This window comes from Gossypium hirsutum, chromosome D02, assembly GCF_007990345.1.
Source record: "Gossypium hirsutum isolate 1008001.06 chromosome D02, Gossypium_hirsutum_v2.1, whole genome shotgun sequence".
NCBI lineage: Eukaryota > Viridiplantae > Streptophyta > Magnoliopsida > Malvales > Malvaceae > Gossypium > Gossypium hirsutum.
This window is the reverse complement of record NC_053438.1, coordinates 10,445,118-10,468,614: the sequence shown is the minus strand read 5'-3', so window position 1 is coordinate 10,468,614 and position 23,497 is coordinate 10,445,118. Positions and strand designations below refer to the sequence as shown.

General features: G+C 33.3%; 1 protein-coding gene across 1 annotated transcript; it reads left to right on the top strand.

The window, feature by feature from the left end:
- Positions 1-13,905: 13,905 nt before the first annotated feature.
- On the top strand, positions 13,906-15,163 carry LOC107910448 (extensin). Its single transcript, XM_016838283.2, has 2 exons — positions 13,906-14,797; positions 14,918-15,163. Exon 1 carries the CDS (start codon positions 13,954-13,956, stop codon positions 14,767-14,769), a length of 816 nt encoding a protein of 271 aa, XP_016693772.2. The 5' UTR covers positions 13,906-13,953; the 3' UTR covers positions 14,770-14,797; positions 14,918-15,163.
- Positions 15,164-23,497: the final 8,334 nt, after the last annotated feature.

The following is a 23,497-nucleotide window of genomic DNA, read 5'->3' as shown; positions in this document are numbered from 1 at the left end:
TTGATGATGAATGGTTGCTAAAATGGTTAAGTATGGAAGTGTTTGTTGTTATAAGAGTCTAAGTGATAAACTATGCATGGAAATCATAAAAGGGTAAAATTTTGCAAAGAAACAGAATTCAGGCAGCAACAGTGACGTGACTTTGAAAAATCACCTAGGATAGTATAAAATGAATTAAATATTGAATGACATAAATCTTGTTGAGTCTATTTTCACATAAAAATAACGGTGTAGCAAAAGGAATTTATATTTTAAGATATGTGAATTTTGGTGAGACAGGGTTAGAACAGTTTTTGGTGACCCCTGTTTTGAGTTTATAAAATCATTAAAAATTTTAAAAAAATATTTATGAGTTGTAGTTTATATGTATAGATTCCTTATTGAGTCTATTTTCTGTAGAAGCAAGCGGTAGCACTATACGAAAATCCCACAATGATACATTTTATTTTTAGTGATAAGAGGTCAGGGCAGTCGATTTGTGAAACAGGGGAGAATTTAACTAATAAACTGTACTAATTGGATAAACTAAAAATCCTAAAATTTTTATGGTAGGAAGATATATGAGTCTAGTTTCAGGGAAAATTTACGGAGTTAAATTTCAAGTTCCGTATCTCGAGTTATAATTAATTTAGTAACTGCTGCGCGATTGGACAGATTGCTATAAATAGTGAAATTAATTTTTAAAACAAGTTTTTATGCTTCGAGTTAGTAAGATAAGATAAGTAATGCCTCGTGATCGACTCCGACAACGGTCTCGGGTAAGGGGTGTTACAGATTATCTAGGTAAGTGAATCTAAGCAAATGTTCCTCTATGAAGCCTCTGGTAGGGCATTTATATTGCTAACTAGACTGGCAGGTCACGATATGAAAACAAGTGTAAGACTATGAGGTTGAGACCTACAACATCTTAATATGATTTGAAAACACTCATGGTGTAGGCTCTAATAAGAGTAAGACTGGATTGACATATCACAGTACATGAATGTGCGTTTAAGCCATGTGGCTGAGACACATGGCAAGATATGTCTGTATGTATGCTTATGGAGTATCCTTCGATAACGTATGATTCAAAATGGCAGATCACAATACATGAAATTATGTATAAGTCCATGTGGGAGAAACCCATGACACCTTTTGTGATAGTCCGTCGGGATAGTAAACACGTGATTTTGTATGAAGCCTTTAAGGCATATTTTGTTTGGCCTTTGTGGCACATTTAGTTAAGTTTGTCTGATATAATATGATTATCTACCTTTATGGTAAGTTTTGGATAAATCCTGATTTTTTTTTGTGATAGATATTGATATGATAGGGTTATGATATGTCTAAAGTTAAGGGTAGAATAAGATATGTGATATAATTGAGTAAGTCTTAAGAGATTTCTAGAAAAGAAATGCATATATGTATAAGAAGGGTATCCGTCATGATTATTTGTTAGTGTTGAATATAGACATAGTCGTAGTTATGTGGGACATAAGAAATTATAAATGTGAGTTCGTATGTGTTAAGCAGTTGTTGAATCTGAGTTATCTGGAATTCGCCGTATTTGGGTTGTATTATATCTTCTTCTGAAATCATATGAAAATTGAGTTATTGTTATGATGATTATCTGGGGTCCTGTAACAAAGTAGTGGAAAATTCATTTGAATAATTTGTGTAGTACATTATCAGTATGAGTTTGTATGGTATCGGATCAAGGTATGATTTGATTAGTAGTTTGATGGTATTCAGATCTGCGTAAGTATTCGCCAAATATGTATGTATCAATTAGTGATTAATATATGTGAACAACTATTCTAGAATAAGTGAGTTTGTTAAGAGTATGATAGTTGGCGTGTAAGTGAAAGTTGAATCTATAATAGTATCCACTTAATTCAGAAGAAGGTGGTTCAGAAGGATAGATGGCGCACAAATGTTCTTCAAATAATATAAAGTACTCGCCAAGGTATTTTTGGGATAAAAGTCACTAAGTTATCTTAAGCTTAAAATGTTGTTGTTTTCAGGTGTATGGGTAGAGAATGCATTAGGAGTGACGATGCTAGGAGTACGCCAAGATAGTGGCGAAGTGGGTTATTATGCATATAGTGGAAAAGTGGCTTAGATTAGGGTTATGCCCCAAGAGTATGTCTTTAACAAAATTTTATACTATAATGAGTTGTACCAAGTCTGATGTAATAATTTTTTTTTGTTTTTAATATTTTCTCTTGTTATTAAATATTTAGTCTTTTGGTTAAAATAATAAGAAAATGTTTTCTATAAAGAGTATTTGTCAACTATTTTGATATTTTGCCAAGTATTATGTATAGTAATACCCGAGATCCAGACTCGACATTTCGAGTCGGGTTGAGAGTTTTACATAAAATGTATCATAATTTGATAAGTTTGTATTACTGACTTGAAATGAAGAAAGAAATAATAAAGTACATTTCCATTTGTTTGACATGTCAGCAGATTAAAATAGAACATCAGGTTCCCTTAGGCAAGTTGTACCTTTTAGAGATATCTAAGTGGAAGTGGGATAAGATCACCATGGATTTTGTTTTGGCTCTCCCTCTCATCCTTTCGAAGAAGAACTCAGTCTAGGTAATTGTAGATCGACTTACTAAGTTAGCCCATATCTTGTTTGTCCGCACAAATTACTTATTGGAAAAGTTGGCTAATCTCTACGTTTCTGAAGTTGTACGCCTCATGGGATTCCAACATCCATAGTTTCAGATCGAGACCCAATGTTTACATTGAGATTTTGGAGACAACTGCAAGAATCGTTGGGAACGAAATTATGATTCAGTACTACCTTTCATCCCTAATTCGATGAGCAATTTGAAAGAGTATTTCAAGTTCTAGAAGACATGTTTAGAGGTTGTATTATAGATTTTAGAATGAATTGAGAAAGATATCTTCCTTTGCCAGAGTTTGCGTATAATAATAGTTATTATGACAGTCTGGGAATGTTACCATTTGGAGCTTTGTATAGACGAAGGTGCAGATCTCCTACCTGTTGGATGAGACTCAGTAAAAGGAAAATAGTTGGTCTTGATTTAGTATGAGAAACAGAAGAGAAAGTCTTTATCATTAGAAATCATCTGAAAGTAACTTAAGATCGCCAGAAAGCTTATGCTGATCTAAAAAGGAAAATAATCTCTTTCGAAGTGGGTGACAATGCATTTATGAAGTTTTCTCTTTGGAAGAAGATCATAAGGTTTGAACAAAAAGGGAAATTAAGTCTGTATTTCATAGAACCATATGAGATTTTGGAATAAGTTGGTCCAGTGGCATACAAACTGGTGTTGCCACCAGAGTTATCAAATATACATAATGTGTTTAATATATCCATGTTAAGAAAATATCAATCCAATCTAGATTATGTGGTACAAGTCAAAGCACTGGAAGTGGAGCAAAACTTGTCCTATGAAGAAGAACCTGTTTGTATTTTAGCAAGGGAAGTAAAAGAGTTGAGAAGTAAAAGAATTCCTTTGGTTAATGTATTATAGATAAATCACAATACAAAAGAAGCCATTTGGGAAAGAGAGAGTTCGATGAAAGAACAATATCCTCAGTTATTCACCGGTAAGAATTTCAAGGACAAAAGTTTCTAAATGGGGGAGAATTGTAACAACTCGCCCGAAAGATAATGTATCAAGTTACTGTTTGGTGCATAGTTGTTTATGCTAAGAATAGAAAATGAGTAAATTAGTAGAGTATTTGTTTTTGGTTGTGTGTTTGGCGTATTCTATGGGAGTCGCCATTTGGTGAACTCCAGGTTTTGGCGAACTCTAGGGTTTGTCGGGCTCTTCTAATAAGTTATCGCTAACCCCAGATGTTTGGGTGAACTTGTTAGTTCGCAGCTCGATAAGTTTGTTTATATGGTTAGTATATGTTATGATGACGTGGTAAGTGATGTATGTGTTTAAGCTACTATATCTTGTTCCACGTGATTGTCTCATTGGCATATACGCCGAATAGTTTTTGAATGTTGTTTTAACCGCCAACGATGCACTTGAAACTGTTGTTTGGGATTAACTCATCTTACATTTTATATAAACTTATAAAATTTTGTAAGGCTTCCGCCATGTGTTTTGCCTAAAAACATTTTTTCCTGGCGTATCATTGATTTAATTGTTTCGTATTGTTATACTGAGGGTTACACCAAGAACTCGATACTTTAATAAATTTCAAATATTTATTATTCAATTCATATGGTTTAAGTTGCGGCGCTCTCTACTTGGATTTGGTGATCGAATTGGATATGGATTGTTACAATCTCGTTCAGGAGTTGGGGAAGACTCCATACCGCATTTAGGAGCTTGGGCTTAAGAAGACCTGATATTTTGTTCAAGAGCTTTGGAAGATCCGATATTTGATTTTTCTTCACTAATAATAGAAGGTTGAGGAACCGGTTGATCATTATTGCTTTCTGACACTCTTTTTTTAAAAATAGATTCGATGTTTTTATTGACCATAATTTAGTCGAAAAACCTGATGATTGTAAGAATATATTAAACAACAATGTATTAGGAAAAAAGAAAAAAACTAAGTCAAATTAATAAAAGAACATAATTTATGCAAAAATATTTACCGAGAGGTTTTTTTCCATAAGGAGCTAAGAGGAAGATAATTTGTATTTTTTTTACTCTATGCTCACAATCTCGACATCAAAATCCTTTCTTTTTCTCTTGGCAGTGTCAACACCTTACCAAAGGAAGATAATTCCTTAGCAAGACATACAAATCAAAATACAAGAATTTCGCTAACCTAATATGTACTGGTATGGGCCAAATCAATTAATTAATTTTGGAATTTGGCTTTAAAGTCTCAACTGGACCTTTATGTTTAGTCTTTCAATGCCTATCATATATTAATATTTGATTATTATTATTATTATTATTATTATTATTAAATTTATATAATTAAAAAATGGAAAATACTTTGTTAATATAAAGTATAACCTTATGGCTTAAGAGGGCAAATGATATGAAATGCAATTTGGCAAAGGGGGGGTGAATGCTATACAATGTGGACACCAAATTTAAAATACATGATAATTTATATATAAAATTTAAAATTTTAAAAATTCCAAGGGGGGACCGTCCCCAACCCCCGTGGATCCATCCCTGTCTACTATCCTCAAGGTTAGTAGCATTCTGTTGCCAATCACCATACTATTCTCTGCATTCTATAGTTCTCACGTGGTCAATACAAAGACATTAAAGTCATCTTTGCTTATGTTGCTTGCAACCATTTCTACCGTATCCATTCTATTAGTAGCAGTTACAACTACCAACTTTAACCCAGTTACAATTAAAGGAAAAACTGACAGAACATTGTAACTTGCATTATTTGATTAACATATTTGAATAAATTGATTGGGATATTTCTCTTAAATGATGCTATTAAGACAAACAAGTTGGATCTTACTCTTACTTTAATTGCTTTCATGTCACATGGTAAACCCTTTTCCCTAAGGAGATGCTATCAACCCAAGAAATTGAGTGTTACTTTTATTGCTCTCATGCCATACGGTAGAGCCTTTTCTATAAGGGGATGCTATCAAGCCAAACAAGTTGGCTCTTACTCTTACTTTAATTGCATCCAAGGTATTATGGTAGAGCCTTATCCCTAGTTGGCTCATACTCTTACTCTTATCTCTCCTCGTTCTCTCTAAGAGATGATATCAAGCATGTTAACAACTGTATTATGAAGAATAACAAAGAAAGTAGAATGAGCACATTAAATCTCTTTTGGTATTATTAGCTTACCTTTGAACAATACATGAATAGAATTTATAATTGTATGACTAACTGCTATGACTAACTGCTTACTAACAATATTCCAGCCTGAATAACAAAATGGTAACAGACTAACAGAGTCTATACTCTAATATTCACCTGGCTTCACCCAGCTTCTCAAGAGGTAAGAATTGAAGCAGACTACGAAACCTAGCAAAAGTAGAGACGAACAGTGGTTTTGTGAGAATGTCAGCAACTTAATCACATGCTAGAATCTCACCGACAACGAGAGAACCATTAGCGACCTTTTCGCGAACAAAAAATAGATCAAGCTTGGCATGTTTAAATTTAGAGTGTCAGACCGGATTAGCAATGACCGCTACTGCATTACAGTTGTCACGCCAAATAGTATGTGGATCTATAGAATGAATCTGTAATTTTGTTAGTAGAGAGACTAACCAAGTAACATCACTGGTAGTTATGGCTAGACTTCGATACTTTACCTCAGCCATGGTGCGGCCAAAATACTTCGCCTCACGCATTAGAGTTGTCTCTTAGATCACCAAGAGATGGGTGTATACCCAAAATACAAACAATAGCTTGTTGTTGATTTACGATCATCAAAATCCAGTCCCCAGTTGGCATTAGCATAGCCAACTAAAGACAATATGTTGAACAGACAAAATTAACCCATGATTAATAGTGTCACATAAATAGTGCAAGATTCTTTTCAAAGCCACCAAATGTACTGTAGTAGGGGCATGCATGAATTGACAAACATGATTTATAGCATAAGCAATATCAGGCCGAGTCAAGACCACATATTGTAATACACCGACAAGACTTCTATATCCAGTAGGATCAACGAGGCGATCTCCCACATCTTTAAACAACGTAGAAGAACTAACCATCGGTGTGTGAACACTCTTTGCATTAGCTAAAAAACTCCTGTCAAGAAGATCCCGAATGTATTTGCGTTGGCACAAATGGAGACTCCCAGTGGACTACCGAGTGACTTCAATGCCTAAGAAGTAGTAAAGATCTCCCATATCTTTAAGGGAAATACATTATGTAACTATTGAATAAAGCCATTTATACCGTCGATCGTACTTCTAGTAACGATAATATCATCCATATAGACTAAAACATAAATAGTTGATTCGAATTAACTTGAACAAATAAGGATACATCAGATTTGGATAAAGCAAATCCAATAGAAACAAAAAAACGTTTCAATTTATCAAACCAAGCACGTGGAGCTTGTCTTAATCTGTACAACACCTTTGTCAAATGATACACCAAGGGCTCACCATTTTGACCAATCTGAACATAGCCTAGAGGTTGCTGCATGAACACTTCGTCAATAAGATCACCATTTAAAAAAGCATTGTTCACATCTACCTGACCAAATTGCCAACCGTTGGAGATAGCAACAGATAATATGGTTCTAATAGTAGCAGGTTTAACTACCAAACTAAAGGTTTCCTTGAAATCACACCTGAGAACCTGAGAACAACCCTTTGCTTCCAACCGAGCCTTACGTCAAGTGATAGTCCCATCAGGATTTTTTTATTTTAAAAAGCCACTTACACCTAATCACTTTTCGACCATGAGGTAAGGGAACAAGCTCCCAAGTGGAGTTAACCATTATAGCAACAAACTCAGCTTGGACAACTAATTGCCATTCCTTACTAGCGAGCGCCTCTTCAATCGTGATTGACTCACAGTTGACAATTTCAACAGACAGAGCTTTGGGTTTAGCTGAGTAATAGTGTTATGAGTATTCCCAGAGAAATAGATGGAACAGCCAATGGAATTGTAGTTGGATCGCATTGACGAGATTCAATGGATGAGGTAGAGAGCCGATGCACCTCATGAGTAAAACCTAATTCAGCCGGAGTGTCAACTGAAACAGACAGCGTGGAACTACAATTAGGAGCAAGAGTCGATGACTCAGTGGGTCGAACAAGCGAAGATGTCGTGGGGCGGCAAGATGAAGACCGAACAATAGGAACATTGTAGAGATACATGGACTTAACTGAACGGTGTTCACAACATTTGAAGAAAAGAAAAACCAACGTTCATCAAACACAACATGACGAGAGACAATGACCTTACCATTTGGTGTGAGGCAGTGATAGCCTTTATGTTGAGAACTATACCTAAAAAATGTGCATGGCTGAGAATGAAAATCCAACTTGTGTTGCAAAAACAGACGCAGGTACGGAAATCAACAACACTCAAATACTTGTAAATGATCATATGTAGGGTCACTACCATGAAGAACCTGATATAGAGACTGACCTTTCAGAACTAGGGTCGGTAGACGACTAATGAGATGAATGGCATTGTAAAATGCGAAACCACAGAAATCCATGGACAGGTTAGCTTTGGCCAATAGAATAAGACTCATCTCAACAATGTGTCGATGTTTTCGTTCAGCTACATCGTTCTACTCGGATGTATATGGACAGGAGAGGCGATGAAGTATCCCATGACTAGCCAGAACTGACGTAAAGGCAAGAAACTCACCACCCCAATCACTTTGAATTTTTTTAATATCTTTCCCAAACTGAGTTTTGACCATTTTCTGAAACTGAAGAAAATATTCAACCTCCTTAGAATTACGTTTAATGAGATAAATCCAAGTAAAATAACTACACATGTCGATAAATGAAACATGATACAGATTATTTCTACAGACAACAGATGCCAGTCCACATAAGTCAGAGACAACCAATTCAAACAAATCCGTATATTCAGTAGTAGAACTTGAAAAAGACAGTTTATGGGACTTCCCCTTTTGACAAGCAATACAAATATTTTCAAGGTACATTTTAGTTGAAACAACTTGACACTTATCGAGAACAAGTTTAACAATCGAGGCAGACGGATGACCAAGTCTGCAGTGCCATAACGTAAAAACATCATCACCGGCATTGCGACTCTGGAGCCCAGTGTTGTGAACAGAAGGAACAACGACAGACGGAACATGAGTAACCTACGAAAAATAATAGAGCCCATCACGAGTGTGGCCCCGAAGTAAAATTTCCTGAGTCTGGATGTCCTCAATAAGATGGGTGAAATTCAAAGACCATATTATTGTCATTAGCAAATTGAGAAACAGATAGCAGATTCTTCCGTATATTTGGCACACACAAAACATTAGATAGATGAAGCAGCTTAGTCTTCGTAGGCAAGATAGAGTTTCCAACACATGATATTTTTGTAGGAGTAATATCATCCATGAGGAGAGGAGATGTACCTGAGTATGGCGTAGACTCGTTCAAGGTAGAGGCTTCTCGATAGACATGATGTATAGACCCTGAATTAAGACACCAGGACAAGGTCTCTACAGGCATAGGAATGTAAGAGTTATCATTATCAAAATTAGACCCATACGGAGTCGTGTTGGCATTGGACCCAGAGGTAGTAAAAATATCAGACACATGAAAATCAAAAATGTGAGGCAACCCAACACACAGTGAGAAATCAATCAATAATGTGCGCCGTCAATTTAGTGCGCCATGGAACGCATGACCCATTATTTGGCACTGAAACATTGCCAGTGGTGGGCCAAAGTCCTTGTCCATGCCCAAAAGAGCCCTCAAGTCTAACAAAATTAACATTTGGCCCAAGTGAACCCTGTCCAATGTTAGGACCAGCACTAGTTAGCCTACGAATTCCATATGGCCCAAAATCTTGGCCTGAACCAGTCGGCCTAGGAACACTAGCAAATGGCCTAACGTGCTGGCCCATTTTCCGCGGTAAGTGAGGACCACCAAATTGGCCACAATTTGAGCTTGGTCCAACAGCGAGCCCAAACACCTAGCCTGCCCCATCGTCAAAATTATGAGCAAAAGGGTTAGAAACCTTAACATTCAACAAACTTGGCACAAGGGAGGCATTGTTTTGCAAATGTGGCCACCCTCACCATGATGAGCCATAAGAGAAATGCGCCGGTGTCACCACCAAAGAATCGACATACTGTCCAGGCACGAACGGGTCCAGACCAGGACAAGTTGATGAAAACCAGCTAGTCGAGAGACCACTTGCGCCAAAAACATCGTCATGCTAATTGTGATCAGCATGAACAGGCGAAACCCGCGCCATGGTCAAAACAGACAGATCACCGTAGTCGCGGTTGAACCGATAATAACAGCATTGTACCAAATGTCCATAGCAACCATAGTCCTGGCACTGAAGCTGAGATCGAAAGTCGCGCCTACGAGCACCAGAAGGAGGACGACCACCACGCACGGAGTCCTCCACGGATGTCACCGAAGTGGCCTCTACCAAATGAGCATGAAAAGGTATGTCGTTCACCGCTTGAGTCTGATGGCTTTCGAACTCTAGAAGCATATCAACAATCTTTTATAACGAAAAAGTTTCAGTTGAGAACGATGCCAGAGTTAAAACGACATCATAATCAGACAATAGGCCGGCAAGAATGATCTCTACCTTTTCAGCCTTTAAAACCACTGATCTAGATTCCTCGAGTAACGCACAAGTATTTTGAATCTTAGCAATATACTCTTTGATAGTCATCACGCCTTTCATGATGGACTGGAGTTCATGCTTAATACGCGAAAGCTTGGCTCTAGTGGCAGCAGCAAATAGGCAATTCGCAGTGCTCCAAACCTCACACGCCGTCTTAGCAGTTGTAAAACAAGAAAACAAAGGAGCACTAATCGTAAAAAGTAACCAATAAGCGAGTAACTTATCTTGCTGAACAAACAGGGATGCATCGGGAGTCGGAGCTAAGTTTCCATCCAGAGATGACACAAAGCGAGGCGGAGCAGGTAACGTCCCTTCTAAAAATCTTATGAGTTCATATCCTTCAATTATCAATTGGATATGCTGTTGCCATTGTACAAAATTTCCTTCATCTAACTTCACAGTGCCATGACGAGGAAACGATTGAACCAAACATGAACTGAGAATGAAGGACTGCTACGACCAGCGAAGGTAGAATCAGTGGAATTGGCCATGGATCTACAATAGAAGCAACCTCCAAGAAATTTGGCGACTGAGACCATGTTAACAACTGTATTATGAAGAATAACAAAAAAAAGTAGAATGAACATGTTAAATCTCTTCTGGTATTATTAGCTTATCTTTGAACAATACATGAATAGAATTTATACTTGTATGACTAACTGTTATGACTAACTGCTGCTAACTGCTTACTAATAATATTCCAGCCTATATAACAAAATGATAATAGACTAACAGAGTCTATACTCTAATAAAGCCAAACAATTTAGCTCTTACTTTTAATTTTCGCAACAAAATTATCTCCATGCTTTTTTAAATCTTCAAGTAGTCACTTTGTAACCTTATTCAAATATAGGGGTGACATATGTTATACCACAATATTAATTCTAGCTATCAAGCACTTTTAGCCCAACTTATGGGATCGCCTTGCAACATCAGCCAATAAGAGATATGCTTTGGGGACCAAACACAAAAAGAAAAGAGGTGCTAACCCCTTAAGTGCAATCTCTCATCTCTATCTTCTCGTATCATATCCTCGCCTCATAGCCATTATGTACAGTCACATATTACTTGCTTTCTGTATTATAAGCGTATCGGAATACAAGTACTAACATCCTTTAATTTACTTTCGTCTTGTAAAAATCTAAATGCATCCGAGTTCATCTTCAAACCTCATCTCTGAGGAAGAATGTTGTAATCAAAGCATAATGTCTTTCGGAGGGCTAGAAAAAAGCACAATAATATTTTACATGTATGATTAATTTTAACTTAATAATTCACATCTTCAATCGGATGCTTTTCTCTTTCTTCTTTTGATAAAAAATAGCTTATAAAGTCAATGTCAGTATTTAAGTAAAAGATTCTACCCAGATCACTCTATTTTAATTAAAAACACTAGTATTTCTTTTCTTTTCTTTTTTTGTGAAGAAAAACACTATTTTCTTTTTATTTTGATAATAAAATTGTTTTTTTTAAGTTTTATTTATTTCAGAGAGAGATATTTTGCAAAGATACTTAATCTTTTTGTTCTTTTTTATGCTTGTATGCCATGTGCACATCACCCATGTTCCTTTAAGTAATTAGATCTATTATTAAAAATCAAATTGGTTTTTTCTAATATTTTTAAAGGAATTAAAATGAATTGTTGGTAGCTAGAACTAACACATTTCCTCTGCCGGTGATTAAATTAATCCAATTATAAAACTAATGTAGTTGTGATTTGTGGTGCTTTCACATTTACCACTTTATTTAAACTAAATAAGTTTTTATTTTGTTTAGATAACCAGTTAAAACAAACGTAAAAAATTCATTGGTTATATAAAAAATTAAAAATTTTAAAACAAATTTTTTTTATTACAAGAATATTTTTTAATAATTTTATAAAATTTTAAATTAGATAATCTAAAGTACGATTTTTTTTAAAAAAATCTTAAAATAGATTAGTGATAAAATTAGAAATTTTAAAATCTATTGAGTGGAAGTTTAATATTTGATGTTTGTATTGATTTTATACATTTTACTTTCAACCATAATATGATTCATATAATCTAATATAAGATAAAATGCTTTCGATTTGAGTTTAACCGTTTAGACTATCATTTAATTAACAAAAGAATGTTTAAAATTAGAAATATAAATATTAATGATTTTTTTTAGAAAATTAATATATTTTAAATGATAAAATAAATATTTGAATTTTAGACAAACAAGACTTACAACGATTTTAAGGGGGCGTTTTGGTGCTTTTCTATGTTAAAATTTTAATGGAATGTGATTGATAAGAATATTATTGTTTAAGAAGTTACTTCACAACGTTTGGTAATCACCAGAAAGTATTGATTAAAATCTTGACACATTTAACACTTATTTGGGAATATAAGATTACTGTACAAAATTATCATTATTAAATAAAAATAATATTAACGTATTTAATATTTTTCAATAATTTTTATTATTAATAAATTTTGAATTAAATATTTATCAATAATTTTTTACTATTAACAAATATTTGAATTATGTTTTTTCACGTCTTGATCTAAAACATTATATTAATACATTAAAAAAATTGTATATTAACGCAAGATTGTGAAGATGTACAATTTACAAAATTTTAATCCTCACTAATTTGTATGTATAAGTTCAAGTATACTCAAATATTGCATATATGGCTTGAAATTATCTCAATACTAATTTTTAAATTAGTAGTTTGATTTAGATGTATGACATCTTTTTTAATAACCGCCATATTTTTCATTTTTAACACATACAAAATTTCATGTAAGTTTCGTTAAGTTGACATGTTATATATAATTTTTTTTAATGAGAAAATTGGGCAATGAACTAATTTGAAATTTTAATTTGAAAGTAGACAATGTCAATATTATTATTGCTAGAGTAATAGGTATACAACTACTTGATTCTACAAGTTATCTTAAGTTTTGTATGCTAAAAAATATAATTTTCTTATAGCAAAATAAAATATAGATACTTATCTACTATTTAGAAAGAAAAAAAAATTACACTAGAATAATGGTTTGAAGTTGTAAAGACAAAAAACTAACATCAACAAACAAGCTACAACTATGTTTATCTTTTATTAAAGTTGAATAAGTTAATTAGTAACCTTAACATAAATAAAAGAAAAGTTAATTTTATCCTAACAATTTTTATTTACATGTGAAAGTAATTTTTTCACGAATTATAAAGAGAATCACTTTCTATTGTTAGTGGAAAAATAACTCTCAATAAAAATTACATTTTAAGGAAAGTAAATTATGTTTTCCTGCCAAGAATCACATTTTGATCAATTAAGTGATAAATTTTCATAATATCAAATGGGATTAATGATTTGATGCCTTAATTAAAGCATAAAAATAAGATAAATTATTTTTTAAAGTATTTACTAAATTGAGTTTAATGATTAATTATTCATATTCTATAAGGAGTGAGAAATGAATTTGATAAATATTTAATAGAGAAACAGAAATATAAATATAGCAAATGGACTATTTAAATTAAATTTATGGGAAACGACAAGGAAGAGAATAGAGAATTATTATGTCATACCATGCTAATAACCTAAACGTAACGTCTTTTTTCAATGCTGCTGAAGGTTCGGTCCACCTTCACACTTTTATCATGATTGTAACGTTAAAACAAAGTCTATATAAAGGGAGTGAAGAGGGCTGCTAAGAGCATAACCAAATTAAACCCATTTTTAGAAGTAAGGATGGGGAAAATGGGGTCATCAATGACCTCTCTCTTTCTCACTCTTTTAGTTTTAGCAGTGTCTCTCAATTTGCCTTTTGAAACCTCAGCAGATTACACTTATTCTTCTCCTCCACCACCACCTAAGAAGTACCCACCACCACCTTACCATTACAAGTCTCCACCACCACCACACAAGAAGCCTTACAAGTACAAATCTCCTCCCCCACCAACTCCTGTTTACAAGTATAAGTCTCCACCACCTCCTCCACCATCACCACCCAAGCATCCTTACAAGTACAAGTCTCCTCCACCTCCACCACCATCACCACCCAAGCATCCTTACAAGTACAAGTCCCCACCACCACCACCATCACCACCCAAGCACCCTTACAAGTACAAGTCTCCACCCCCACCATCTCCAGTTTACAAGTATAAGTCTCCACCACCTCCACCACCATCACCACCCAAGCACCCTTACAAGTACAAGTCTCCACCACCTCCACCACCATCACCACCCAAGCACCCTTACAAGTACAAGTCCCCACCACCTCCACCACCATCACCACCAAAGCATCCTTATAAGTACAGGTCTCCACCACCACCACCACCATCACCTCCAAAGCATCCTTACAAGTACAAGTCTCCGCCACCACCACCTCCATCCCCACCCAAGCACCCTTACAAGTACAAGTCTCCACCACCTCCACCGCCATCACCACCCAAGTACCCTTACAAGTACAAGTCTCCACCACCACCTCCTCCCGTTTACAAGTCTCCTCCTCCACCACCACCCCATTATGTCTACTCTTCACCTCCTCCTCCTCACCACTACTAAGTGACGACGGCTTTGACCATACTCCTAGGTAATATACATTATATATCTCCTTTTTTTTCCAACTCGTGAAGGTGCATTATTTCACATTGTTTTGCATGTTTTGATGTTTAATCAGTTCAATACCAAAAAACCCATTGTTTTGTTGCAGGAGAAGAGAAGATTGTGATTCAAATAAAGCCACAAAAGATGGTTTGAAAAGAAATCTAGAGGGAATCATAAAGAAGAATATTGCCTAGTCTCCACGTTTGAAGTGAATAATGTTAGATAAATTGTGTGTTATTCGGTGGCTTCACTCGTATTTATTTCTTTATTTCTGTTTAAAAGAATAATATATGTAACTGTGTATGTGTTATGCAACCATTTTGCAAATGCATGGGTTTGTTTTTCCTTTTTACAGTATGCATGGGTTTATATTATATAAATTATTAATGTGTCACGATTTGCATAAGTATTTTAACTTCAAATATATCACATTTTATAAAAAATATAAACAAGTTGATTAAAGTAAAGTGTGAAATATAATGACAAAAAAAATATTGTAATTAGATATCTAAAATATTCTAATTGAATTTTCAAAATATCAATATAATATTAATTAGGTTCTTTTATCCGTTTGGATATTAAATGTCAACTTAAAATATATGCGGAGCATATGTAAAATTTATAGATCAAATTTTTAATTAATTATATAAAAAAGCTTAGATCTAACCTATTAAAATATAATATCATCAAATTTAATAGGGAAATTTTTAAGATAACCTAATCTAGAGATCACCCAATTATTAGTCGGCTTTCGTTTTGGTCATCAAATTATAAAAAAAATTACAAAATAATTACTAAGTTATTTATTTGTAATAATTTAGTTACTCGTCCATTAACTGCAATTAATCCCTTGATAGAATGATGATGTGAAACATTTTATATAGGGTTAATATCTATTTTGTCCTTAAATTATAGCTAAAATATTAGAGTAATTTTTTTAACAATAAATTAAAAATTATAAAAATATCATAAAACTCTAAAAATGAAAATTTATTTTCAATTATTTTTTAAAAGAAATTATAATTATGCTAAAAAAGTATAAGGGCACGTTTGGTTCGCTGTAATGGAATAGATGTGTAATGGAATAGAGACGTAATAGGTAATTCTTTTGTTTGGTTGAAAGGAATGGAATAGAGGCGTAATGGTATTCTTGTGTTTGGTTTAATGGAATAAAGGTGTAATAGCATAAGGAAAAAAACTAAAATGACTAGAATACCCTTAGCAGAATTTTTTTTAGGTAGATGATTATTGTTATTGTTATTAAATTTTAATAAGATTATTAATATAAATAATAAATAATTTAATCATATTTTAACATAATTATTATTAAATATAATTTAATAAAAATATATAATTTAATAAAAATATATGAATTTACTAAAATCATAATACATAATACTATAAAAATAATTTAAAATAATTATTATTAAATATAATTTAATAAAAATATATAATTTGATAAAATTCTTAGTATTAAATATTCTTATATGAATTTACTAAAATCATAATACATAATACTATAAAATATAATTTAAAATAATTATTATTAAATATAATTTATAATCTACTTTATTATTTTTAAACTACAATACATATTTTAATGTGCTAAAATATCATTAGTGGAACAAATAATTTAATTATTCTACAAAAAAAATATTACCAGTAATAAATAACTTGAGAATTATATTTTGCATAAACATAATTTTCATATATTAACAAAAGGTTAAATGAAATTCATGAAATTCTATGTCATAATCCATATGTTATACAGTTTTAGAACATCAAAAAGTTAGAAGATTGTAATGACATACCATCCCAAATATTACAAATAGAAAAAGTTACGAAAATATCATCAACAGAAATAAGAAGTTTAATGGTCAGCAAGAAATCTTCTGACCCATTCCAACCACACATCAGAAGGTAAACTAAAGAAAACGAGCATTTGAGTTGGATGATCTGGAATTTTACTCAATGCTTGATACCGCTCATCCACTGTTAAACCTTTTATTTCACATAAGGTTGAATATAAATTTGTAGTTTTTTCTTGGATGATCTGGAATTCTTCTGACTTCTATTGAACTACCACATCGGAGGCAATACTCCTACTGATTTGTTCACCAATGTCCCGCATGTTTTCGGCCAATAAAGTGGCAGCCTCATTAAATGAAGAAGAAATATTATCACCTGCATCAGAATTCTTCTTTTTCTTGTTTGAAGATGAGGAACCCCCTTGGTTTCTATCTCGTCGCGGCTCCGTAGCAGAAACATCCATGTCATCCAAAGAGACGTCAGCTTCGCAGTCATAGAATTCGTTTCTTTCTTCATCCATATCTGTAATAGGTACACCCTGAGCATTTATTTCTTCAAAAGCATCAGCGGTTGTTTGAGCATCTTTCCCAGTCGCTCGATCTCTTGCGTATATGTTAGTAAGGTGGTCGTAGTAAGGGAAAGTATGATGTCGTAGTAAGGTACAAGGTTGCTTTTTCCATGTCATTCTTTTTTTTAAATCTCTTTTTGAATATCAATTATTCCAAAAATATCTTTATAAATTACTTGGAGCAGATTATCTATAATAATATAATTACCCTTTAAAATGCACTAGAGCCTGCAAATAGTATATCAATAGACAAAAATGTTAAGTTTATTCAAATAATAATAATAGAGCGAGTATTTAAATAACAATATTAAGTTATCTTTAAAATTACATTGTATAAAAATATTTTGAAATAATTTTAAAAAGATATCATGGTCTCCAAATGAAAACTAGATAAAATAGTTTAACTTTGAAAGTCCGTTATGTAGAGGAAAGCCGTACATCAACTACGACATCACAATTGAATTTTTGTCTTAAATCTTCATATATTTCCCCAAAGCAATCTCCCATACCATTTGAAGACTCCTATTCAAGATATTGAATATGGCATGTGAAAGAACCAACTTATTTGATTAAAAGCACCAACATATACACTTCACACAGTACTTTGCACAAACAGGAGTAGATGTAAAAGCAAAACCAATCACTGTAAACAACATTAAAAAGGAATTGTCAGCAAGTCAAGATCTATGACCCAAATATAGACAAAACGCCAACAAGACACATAAAGAACAGAGGGAATCGATTTAACAGATAACTATGGATTTAATAGTACCTGTCGTTACAATTAACCATAAACCGCAAATACAACTAAGCAAATGAGATTCAATTATTACAATTTAAATATAAAATAATAGAATTCAAATACATGAAAAAAGTTATTACTATCTTTCCTGGTTGAAGGTGCATTTACAGCTTTTATTTAGCACTCATGAAACTTAGTAAGGGTGAGATTCCTAAGGCAAGGATATCTATTGCATCAAAGAGAAATCTAAGGATATGGAAATTCCGACATACAAAAAACACATAAGAGAATTACAAGCCCTAAATCCAGAGATGGCTTACCTCCTCCAATATCTTAAGAACTTCAACTATTGATGCTGCCTACCTTTGATGAAATGACAACAACTCCCAATCCTGCACATTACAAAAAGTAAGATGTGGTTTAACCATTGTTCCTGAGTTTCGGCAATTTTAATTTGAAACAACTCATGATAACTGTCTATTAGTAAGACAAACACAGGATACTTATATTTCATATATTCAAACATGTTATCATATATCAGCATCAAATCCAATTAAGGATACAAACAACCTACCTTGGCTTGAAATGTAGGTCAAAATCATCATCTTCTGTCACTCATTGACAAAAAGGCTCAAGAAAATAGAACCAAAGGGATTTGTGACCAATATTTTTAGAGGGAGAAAGCAAAGAACAGAGGCAAGAAGAAATAAAATATGTGTGAGTCTGTGCAATGAACACAAAAAAAGAGGAAAATTAAACAACATCAAAGACACAACAAATAAGAGATACAAACCAAGAAAAAAATAAGTCAACAACTTCAATTGTCAATATGAGTCTATCAAATGTTTCATTTTCTCACTTTTGTCTCAAAAAATTTATAACCATGTACAGGTACAAATTTTTACAGTCTCAGTATGAATTGATACCATCCTACTATACAGAAAAAGAATAAATTAACATAATCCTACTATGGAACTAACCTCAAGTTCCAATGCTCTTCTTGTCCATTCCAGTATGTGAGTATGCTGACCAATCACCCAATCAATAATTAATGGCCTTGAGACTTTTTCAATCTGCACAGAAGTAAATCAAAATTAATACTCCACTTAGTCATCAAGATATTATCTAAACCCATACATCAAAAGCACTTTCTTTTGGAAATGTTTAGTTCCTAAATATTCCTATGTGGAACATTTTCCAACCTGCACGATACCATTACCCACTCCACTAGTTGCATCAACCTAAATAATATCGGATGCACAAAGAAAATTATGTTTAAGATCATCATTAATCCTAAATCAAAGTTTTTCTTTTATAACCAGAAGTCCACAAAACAGTAACTAAACCAATAAGCAAAATCATGTCCAGCTGTTGTCTGTAAAATGCACCTCTCTGTATTTCAGTTAACATATTATTCTTAAAAAAAGACCAAATAAGGATTGAATGACATAATATCGGTCACATTTAAATTAAGATCCAGGGGGCTTTAAAAAAAATGATAGAATGTTCACATATCAGACTAATGAAGTTCAGAAAGTATTTAATCCTTAGAGAAAAACGATTGTTTCTCCATTAAAAAGAAAACACTAGCTAGTAATATGTGAATCATGAATAAAGAATAACACCAGAAAAGAAAAAAAAAGGTAATATTGCAGGAAGCAAACAACGAGGAGAAATACAATAACAGATACAAGATAGAATGATAATGCAGAGACATAAGTTTACAAACATGATTCAAAACACTTTGGTAAGTAATACAGTATCATAAAATGCAAACAAATAACCTGATAATGGTCTAAATATGGTCTAGGAGAGTGCTGTACTTTCTGTTCCTCAAGAGCAGAAGTATAAAGTATTTAGTTAACACAAAACCTGACACCACAAAACGAGGGTTTAAAAAAAGCACCTTATTTTCTTGGACAAAGTATTTATACAAAAAAGTCCCCGTTTCTCCCAAAAAGCACAAATACGAACAAAATAAAGCATAAAAAACAGTAAATACATTTCCAGCCCAAAATTTTCTCTATCCTAGCTTCGGTAATGAAAAAAAATCATAACTAGCAAGAAACGAAATGTCGATTTACCAAGAAACTAATGAACTGAAACAATCGCACCAAAAACTAATCATATTTATAAAAAAAATTACAACAACACCCATTAAAAATGCATGCAGAGAGGAAAGAAATAGAGATTACTCACAAGCCTATACATTTGGGAAGCCACTACAACCACACTTCAGGAGAAAATAGAAGCTACAAGAAATTGAAGCTTCAATTGCCGCTTCAATTGGGCTGGAGATCTGAGACGGTGGAGTCGGCGAAAGATGCCAAGATGAAAGTGAAATGGGAGCGGGTGGAGGTTTGGTTCGCTGGCAGCTTCTGTTGATGTTGGGAGGGAGAGGGTGGAGGTTGATTTTGACTTGGGAGGGTAAAACAGAGATTGAATAGCTAATCCTTGCTTTTGGAAGGGAATACAAATCGGCGCTGAAGCAGAGAATTTTGGGAATACGTCCGTAACGTAATAGGCCCGTATTAGGGCATTACACCCAACCAAACATGGTGTAAATTTTATTATAAACTTCACAATTTAAATAAAAAACAAAATTCCAAAAGAATCTAAAAATTGATACACTTTTAAATTATAACAAAATACGAAAAAAATCTAAAAATCCTTAAACTTATAAAAAATTCAAAAATAAATATAACAATTATGTTGCATGAAATTCTAAAAAAAGAAATCTTAAATTTTTGGGGAATAACCCAATACCAAATGTCTTTATCCAAAAGACAAATCAAATTATGCACTACCACCATAAGAAACATTCATAGATTTTCTGAAGAAATTGGGGATAAGCAATAGATGCTCATAAAAACTGTAGTTAACAAACATATGCTCAAAGTAAAAGGTTAAAGAGCTTCATTACCTCCCAAGTGAGAAATGCATTAGTAATTACACAGTTGAAGGAAAGAAAAGTAGATAGGATGAATCATAATAAGATGTAATTTGGATCTAATTTCTCATAATTAGCTGGTATATATTTTTTTGTTTGATAAATGAAAACCAGCTTTAAAATTTACCCAAAAGAAAAAACATCTTTTCAACATAAACCAATCAATTAGACAATGTCTAAAGTATTAGCAAGGTTACTAAACTGACTTAAATTTACCCATGTACTAATTGTGAATGAATTCACTTTACTTCTATTATTTAGCAAATATTAGCCAATGATTGCCTGCATTATGGCAAATAAGTATTTAATATAATTTACTTTATTCCCTGGAACAACAATTCTCAAGCACCAATTAAAAACAAACATCATTTATGATTTGATTTGGCTTTTGAATAAAGATAAGCTTTATCTTAGGTTATATGAATATCCATTTTAAAGATTTTTTTTTAGTTTTTATATTAAAAAAATGCTTCTTGAATTTTCTGAACCTTTATAATTCTTAATTATTTTTGCTTTTTTTATGATTTAAAATTTATTAATTAGAAAAAGCTCAATTCTTTGGGTGAATTACCCATAAATACAGTTTTTTTTGGGATAATTACTGAATTAGGTCGGGCTTTTCAAAATTTACCGAATTAGGTTGAAAATACAAAAACGCGTTTTCAGCAAATTGGCAGGAAAATTCTTCCAATTGGATGTGTTTTCCATAACGGCTACCCCGGCCCCCAACGGTCAATTTCCAGCAAACCCCCACCCAACGGCTATTTCAACGGGATTTTAATCCCCCAGGTCTTTTTTTTCCTATTTAAACACCTAATTCCATTGTTTTTCAATTCAATCTCAACTCAACTCTCTCTCACATTCTCAATTCTCTCTCAAATCTCTTCTAAATTTCTCCCAATTCCCTCTTAATTACCACTCAATTTTTATTCTTCTCTCAACTCTCTTTTTTTTATTCAAATTGTATTAAGTTTTTTTAAAATTAATTTTGTATTACAATTTAATTCTTATTTATTGAAATTAGTAATGACAAAATCTCTAATTCATTTGAATGACAAGCACATTTCAGTCGATCAATTGCACATGGTAATAAGTTTTTTTTTTTATATTTAGTCTAATTTAATTTAAATATTTTGTTGCTATACAAAAATTTGATATTTTGTATGTTTTTTTATCTATAGTCAAGAGATCAAATTTTGGAGACATATATTCGTAATCTATTCAATCCGCCATCATTTTTAATCGAACCATACTTAAGAGATGCGAGATTTTTGCACATGGCCCATATGGGTATGTGGTGTAAATTAGACCTTACACTTGTAAGCGTGTTGCTGGAAAGATGGAGACTTGAGACACACACATTCGATCTTCCATGCACCAAGTGTACTATTACATTCAAGGACGTGTAGTTACAACTCGGGTTACCGGTGGATGAGCCGATAGTGACTAGGTCAGTTGTTGCAACCGATTGGAGAGATGTATGCGAGCAACTTTTAGAGAGCGTTTCAAAGACGATTGATGGAACTCAGATAGATATGAATTGGTTGAAAAGAAATTTTGTTAGGCTTGATTCAGAATCCAGTGAAGTTGAAAGAGAATAACACGCTTGGGCGTATATCCTTATGATCATCGGATCTCCCCTAATACCCGATAAATCACGAAATCTTGTCCATTTAAAGTGGTTGCTAAAACTCATGAACTTTAGAGAAGCAGGCGAACTCAGTTGGGGGTCAACTGTGTCAGGCGAAGCAACCATTGATGGTTGGATGTTATTGCTGCAATCATGGGTGTGGTACCAGCTACCATTTTTACGTCCTTGAGCGGACTAACCTTATACATTCGCACTCATAAAAAGGTAAAATTCATTAGATAATATATTTATCATAATAAAATTATTTAAAATTTAAATTATTGTGTTAACATATTATTTCAATAGGTGGAACCATGGGCCGAGATATGTGGAACTACCAGAGGAGCTTCAAGATATACGACTTTTGTTAGATCAACGATTGGAAGTAGAGGTATGTATTTGTAAAATTTCAATTATATAATATTAAAGTAGTTGATTTAAAAATTAATAGTAAATATATAATTAAAATTATTATTTTAATATAGTTTGAATGGACGCCATACTCCGATCCAAGAATTCAAGCATGCATCCCATCTAAATTCTTGGTGAATATTAACATCTGGCACATGAAGGTGCCATTGGTAATGTATGCTACGGTAGAGATGCACAAATTAGATAGAGTTATGCGGTAGCTTAGGTTTAGGCAAACGATTCCATCGGTACCATAAGAAATCGAATATCTGCACCATATCGACTTGTGTGGGAAAACCGATGAAAATGGGGTTAAATTCCATGTGGAATATATCAACATCTGGAACTATAGGTACGGATTTTAACATAATCATGAACCCAATATCGCTTGTGAATTAGCCTACGATTTGGAGTACATGTCATGGTTTAGACATCATTACAAGCCATATCTACTAGCGGAAGAGGCGAAGGGTAGGCAACGTCATATAAGGAGGCCACGATAGGCGCATAGAAATCCAAAGTCTGGAGCAGCTGTTGAGGTGAGTCCATCATCTACACCAACACAAAAACAAGCAC

What these genes read in the sequence shown, in the direction of transcription:
- LOC107910448 (XM_016838283.2), top strand. Translation starts at nt 13,954, where the DNA reads ATGGGGAAAATGGGGTCATCAATGACCTCTCTCTTTCTCACTCTTTTA.